Below are 6,252 nucleotides of genomic sequence, written 5' to 3'. Positions count from 1 at the left end.
ACGCCCGGCCCCCGCAGGTACGGACCCGGTGAGAGCTGCGGTAAAACTCTTTAGCAAAGAACGGCGACGTTAACGTTGTGGATGGCAGCGCCGCAGAAAGAACCTGTGGTGCCCGCTCCGTTGCGCAGCGGGTGAGGTGCGAGTCCCCGCTGACGGCGCCTCCTTCCTTCCCAGGGAGGAAACGTGCTCTTCCTGGTGACCAACTTCATCGCTACAGCCGAGCAAGCGCAGGGCACCTGCCCCGAGGTGAGTGCGCGGCGCCGTGGGGGGGCTGTGGGGCTGCTCTGTCGCTTGCTCTGTCAGACCTGCACGGACACGTACCCGCGCGGTCCAACCAGAACCGTTTGTGGAAGGACCAGGGACGTGCTCTGCTGGGGCTCACCAGCCCTCTGGGCTTTCTGAGGAGTGGTGACACCGCGTGGCTGCTGCTGCCTTTCGGCAAGGGCCGCTCTGGGGAGGTTGAGCTGTTACCGCATTGCTATTCCATGTCTGCAGTGCAGCTTGCACCAGCACTGCCACCCCCAGCTAACACCTCTGTTACCTGCGTTCCTTCTTGAGCCTGACACATATTCTTGGGTTCTTGATTTGCTGCTCCATTCTCTTATCTCTGTCCTGCCTTTTTTCCTGATGATCTTACACACTTGCCATGGATACCTGTGTCATGTTTCCTTTATAACTCTGCTGCAGGACTGGTATCCGCTCCTTCTCGGTGCTCTATTATTAGGAGGAATGGAGCACAAGGTCTAGGGGGTTTCCCAGTCAGCCGACACTTAATGGTATATGTTCTCTGGGAAAAAAAATCTTCCCTTTAAGGCTGGATTCAGGCCAGCTCTGCACCGAACTCTCCCAAGCTGCACTCTTCTTGGCAGACAGGAGCAGACGACTCTTAAGTTGAGCCACTGCTGGCACCTTGTGCCTGAGCCAAGCACTGTTTGTCCTAATGGACAAGTGTCTGTCTGCCAAGTGGCACTTGCCATGTGTCTTGGTACCTGGACTTGGGAAGGGACTGATACCCTGATGTGCATATATCTGTTGTCTGGGTCCCTCTGGAGGCTGAAGGTTTGACATCTGATTTGCATCAGGAAGACAAAGTGCTTTCATAAGTGCTTATTACAGCACTGCAGGGGGTGTTGCAAACTATGGCTGGGCCATCAGTGGGGGTGAGGGGCATGAGTCTGGTATCCAGCCCTCACCAGCAGTCAGCAGGACTCCCTGGCCCCTCCAGTAGTCCTGTGGGCTTGCCCCTGGCCAGCCTGCAGTGCTGCCGGGTACGTGTGCTTCTGTGACCTGTGGTCCCATTCCAGCTGCTGGCACTCAGACCCCCATACACGCGACAGGATAGAGCCCCTCAACTGGGAAATTAGTTAGAAATGGAGTTGAATCTGCAGACAGGACAGACTGTGCTGGGTGCAGCGCAGGGACAGCCCAGTGTAGTGACCAGCCTGCTCTGTACATGCAACCAGTCCGTTGCATCTTGTATCCCTCTGTTTTCCAATGTCTGTTCCTTCTTAGATAGCCTAGATTCCCGCCTTGCCTTCCTCTTCTAAACGTCCCATCCCCACAATGTCCTATGTAATCCCAAAATGCTCTTCTGCATCCCATGATGATTCCCATACCCTGAGACAGTGACCCACCATCCAGCCCAAAGGTGCTTCAGAGCTCGTTTTAGTGGTTCTCGCACCTGGAACAAGGGGCTGAGGCTGCCCTGGGGCTCCCCCTTTCTTCTAACTCCGTAACTGGGGCTTCCCCACTGCCTTTGGGCCTGGGGAGGTGGGTTTTTTGGGCTGGTGGCTCTTGGGATGGCCTCAGGAGTAGCTGGGGAAGGTGTTACCCCCACACCTGCCTCCATCTCTGTGTTTGAATAGGAGCTTTTTGTGCCTCCAGCACTCAGGTGGGTGCAGAGTGAGGGTGAAGCTTTCCATGTGTGTCTCTTTCCATGTGTCCTGCTGTATGAAGGGTCTCTTCCCAGGGGAACTGTGCTGGTGCTTTACAAGGTGCCTGATGGGCTCTGCCATTAAGGCCTTCCTGAACCCAACTGTGCTTGCTCCCAGTTCCAGCTTGAAGGTTCCAAGCTAGCTCCTGGGGCTTCCTCTGCCTCCAGGGTGGAGGAGGGAGACAGGAGGGAAGGATTGTCCCTTGGAGATGCTTCTCTCCTCACTGCCTGGGGTCTGCCCAGGTTCTGGACGTGGCAGATGTCTTCTGTAAGTGTTGGGACATGCACAGAGGAGCAGGAGCAGCAGCACAGCCATGTGGGTGAGTGACCGTGTGGCCTTGGGCGCTGCGTGGTGACAGTGCTTCTCTCTGTCTCCCTCAGAGCCCGTCTGTTCCTGCCGGGATGTGCACAGAAGATGCAGAATGTCCCACAGGAGAGCCAGTGGTTCATGGCAATGGTACTAGGTATTTTGCTAAATAAAAAACCCAAAAATAAAATCACTGAATTCCTCATGTTTGGTAACAGACAGGCCCACGAAGGTGCCACAAAGATTCCCCAAGTTTAGTGCTTTCTGTGAGCGTGCATGGAAGTGCTCTGCAGCCATCTGTTCTTGGCACAGCCACCCAGCGACCTGCCCTGGCTGCACAAGCAGGCACAAGGTGCTGGCACAGCAAATGCTGAGTGCTTTGTTTCTGACATTGGCTGCTGGAATTGAAACCAGTGTGCTGTGTGATGGGCAGGTTTTCCTTTCGTAACACAACCTGGCTGTGGGGCACAGCAGCAAACAGCACCTTGTCTGTGTACAACAGCAGCCTCGAGGGAAGGTTTCACAGGGAAGGTGTTGGGTGGGTGAAAGGCTGAAGATGATCCCAAGGTCATCTTTGTGGTTCATGTTTTGAGAAGGCCAGAACGAGCCTGTGGCCAGGGCACTGTCCCAGGAGGGAAGCTGTGGAGATGTTTCAAAAAGGAATAATAATTTTATACATCATCTCCTTTCTAGGGATAAAAACTGGGAAATGTGTGATGTTCAACACCACACATTCCACCTGTGAGATCTATGCCTGGTGTCCTGTGGAGAACAACACCCTGTCCAGGTAAGGCACAGGCTGAGGGAACAGCAGGAGTTGAGAGCTTTGGTTCCTTCCCTCTGTGCAGCCAGGAGCCTCATCACACTTGCCCAGGGAGACCTTTGGCATTGATCTACCAGTTGGTTAAGAGCGTTCTTGCAACTGTCCATTGTAGCCACAGTCCTGGGGTTGTGGCAGAGACTGTGGAGCAAGGGGAGCAGGGACATGCCATGGCCCCTGTGCACAGTCTGAGGTCACTGGTGGTTGTTTTCCAGGAAACCTCTTCTGGCTGAGGCGGAGAATGTCACTCTGTTTATAAGAAATACTGTCCACTTCACCAAATTTAACTTCTCCAGGTAAGTGGGACACCCCTGCAGCCCCCTGTGCCCGCAGCCCTGCCGAGGTGTCCCAGGAGCCCTGTGCCATCACACGGGTGGTGGCCTGGGCACGTATGGTTCAGGATGGTGTGTTGGGAGACCACTGCTCGATTCAGTGGCCCCTGTGTTGGCAGATGTAAGTGCAATGTGGTGGGGAGCCCTCAGAGAGTGAGCCTGGTGTCCATCTGCCTGTGCAGAGCATACAAGGCCACTCAGTCCTGAGGGCTCAGCTGTAATAGTTATTTTTCTCCTCAGTAGCTGGTGCAGTGCGGTGTTTTCAACTTTAGTCTCAGAACAATGCTGATAACACTGATGTTTTTTCGTTGATGCTAAGTAATGTTTACTCCAACCAAGGATTTCTCAGTCTCATGCTCTGCCAAGGAGGAGGGGAAGCCAGGAGGAAGCAGAGACAGGACACCTGACCCAAACTGGCCAAAGGGGTATTCCATACCACAGCACGTCATGCCTGGTCTATAAACTGGGGGGACTTACCCGGAAGGGCCAGATCGCTGCTCGGGTCGGGCTGGGTATCGGTCAGCAGGTGCTGAGCAGTTGTATTGGGCATCACTTGTGTTTATTGTTTTCTATTTCCCATTTTAGTTTTATATTCTCTCTCCTTGTTATTTCCCTTACTATTATTTTTGGTGGTAGCAGTAGTGGTTTGTATTATACCTTGGTTACTGGACTGCTCTTATCTCAACCTGTTGGATTTACATTCTTTCTATTCTCCTCCCCATCCTTCTGGGAGCATGGGGGAGAAGTAAGCATTACTTAACACACCGATGTTTTCAGTTGTTGCTATCAGCATTATTCTCAGACTAAAGTCAAAACACAGCACTGCACCAGCTACTAAGGAGAAAAATAACTGTTACAGCTGAGCCCAGGACAGAGGGGAAAGGCCATGGCAAGTGTGAAGGGTGATGACTCCATGTGATATTCCTCTGGGCTGGTTTCCCTCCACCCTCTCTCCAGCTGAGGCTTTAGGAGAGGCAATGACTATCCCCCTGTGGTCCCACTCCAGCAGGAGGATCTCCTTTCAGCCCTGCAGCAGGAGTCCCCGTCCTCCCATTCCACCTGTGACAGCTCCCTCCTCTCTCAGGTGCAATACTTTGCAGACCAGTGACCCCTCCTATTTCAAGAGCTGCACGTATGACCCATCCCTCAACCCCTCCTGCCCCATCTTCCGTGTGCGTGACATGGTGGAGGCAACTGGAGAGACCTTTGGAGACCTCGCACTACTGGTACTTGTTCTCTTTAATATTGAATATGACTCCAAATCCCCAAGGATGTGGGCAAGGGACAGGGGACAGGTCTGACCCATGAATTGTTAAGGGAATGTGTGATCTGTGGCTGTTGGAACAGTGAAGAACTTGTCAAATCTCTGATCCCCACTGCAATCTTTGCCACAATGTGTTCTGCAGGGAGGGTGCATCAGAGTTCGCATTGAGTGGGACTGTGACCTGGATCGCTCTGCATCCCAGTGCCAGCCACAGTACTCCTTCAGCCTGCAGGACAGGAGGTACAATTTCAGGTGAGGGTGCTGGGACAGTGGCCACATGGGCCCATAGGTTGAGCACACGGTGATCATTTGTGATCTCTGTTTTCCTGATGGATGCTCTGAAAGGAGCAGCAGAGACGGTGGGATGCGATAACAGTCCCAGGGTGCTGTGATAGTTCCTGCACCCTGTGGCTGTGCTCTGTTTGGAGTGGTGAAGGCATTTCCTGCTGGAGGGCAGGGATGTTTGGCAGCTCATGCCTCTGCCTACCCTGAACTGGACACACTGGGTGCTGTGTGCTCCCAGCGACCCCAGGCTGGGTGCTGAGTAGGTGCTGATGCCCTGCTGCTCATGCCAAGCTGGTGCATCACCCATGTCCCAGCCCGCTGGAGGATGCAGGGTGTGCACAGGCACATGGCTCCAGCGGCCCAGCCCACTGGACCGCTGCCTGCACGGAGCCGCCCTGCCTTTGAGCCGTGTCCAGTGTCTCCCACAGAACTGCCTCCTACTACTGGGACTCCCAGCGACGGCTCTACCGGAACCTGCTGAAGCTCTATGGGATCCGCTTTGACATCTCCGTGCATGGGCAGGTACTGCTGCCCCCTCCGGGCTGACTCCTGCACCGCTCCTGCCTGCCCTCCCGCAGCCTTCCCATGGCTTCCTGCTGGCATGGCTTCCTACCCTGGTGAGCTCTTCACTTCTTCCCAGAGATTTCCAAGCAGAGCAGGAAATAATGGTCTCTCCCATTTGAAGGGAAACTTCTTAGTAATGCCTTGAGCAGGGAGGCGTCCCTCACTGAACATCAGCCATGGGTACTGGGCAGCACTGGGCCCTGTAGGCAAGGTGAAATTGTCTGGGCAGATCAACCTGGACAATTAATCTCTTCTTAGAATCATAGAATGGTTTGAGTTAGAAAGGACCTTAAGATCATCCAGCTCCAACCCCCTGCCATGGGCAGGAACTCCTTCCACTAGAGCAGGTTGTTCCAAGTCTCATCCAGCCTGGCCTTGGACACTGCCAGGGATGGCCCTATTTCAGTTTGAACCCATCACCCCTTGTCCTATTGTTACAGTCTCTGATGAAGAGTCCCTCTCCAGCATCCCTTCAGAGACTGGAAGCTGCTCGTATTTCTTGATTTAATTGTATCCTTGTGGAGAAAACCCATGGGCATGATGATGGCTGACACTACAGTGTGCATCATCACTGACAAACTCAGTACTCAGCTGTGCAAGATGGGGCCTGTGCTGAGAGGACTTGCCACCTGAGAGATGTCCACAGCTGGTCCATCACGCTTAGCAGTGGCCTTTCCACCTGAAGAGGGTGAAGCAGATGTGCAAGGCCGGGTGCACGGCTGCTGGGTAGTGAGATCAGGTCTGGGA

At 54.0% G+C, this 6,252-nt stretch overlaps 1 protein-coding gene across 1 annotated transcript in view; it reads left to right on the top strand.

The window, feature by feature from the left end:
• Positions 1–174: 174 nt before the first annotated feature.
• Positions 175–6,252, top strand: part of P2RX6 (purinergic receptor P2X, ligand-gated ion channel, 6) — a gene marked incomplete at its 5' end in the record, with an annotated part of 8,106 nt that continues 2,028 nt past the window's right edge. Inside the window, 7 exons of the mRNA XM_010016461.1 lie at positions 175–246; positions 2,315–2,390; positions 2,934–3,027; positions 3,276–3,356; positions 4,477–4,618; positions 4,799–4,908; positions 5,370–5,463. Coding sequence (XP_010014763.1) covers positions 175–246; positions 2,315–2,390; positions 2,934–3,027; positions 3,276–3,356; positions 4,477–4,618; positions 4,799–4,908; positions 5,370–5,463 — 669 coding nt within the window. The remainder of the gene's footprint in view (positions 247–2,314; positions 2,391–2,933; positions 3,028–3,275; positions 3,357–4,476; positions 4,619–4,798; positions 4,909–5,369; positions 5,464–6,252) is intronic.

The sequence above is a fragment of the Nestor notabilis genome, unplaced genomic scaffold (assembly GCF_000696875.1).
Source record: "Nestor notabilis isolate BGI_N333 unplaced genomic scaffold, ASM69687v1 scaffold14556, whole genome shotgun sequence".
Taxonomy (NCBI): domain Eukaryota; kingdom Metazoa; phylum Chordata; class Aves; order Psittaciformes; family Psittacidae; genus Nestor; species Nestor notabilis.
This window is presented reverse-complemented; position numbering and strand designations above follow the sequence as displayed.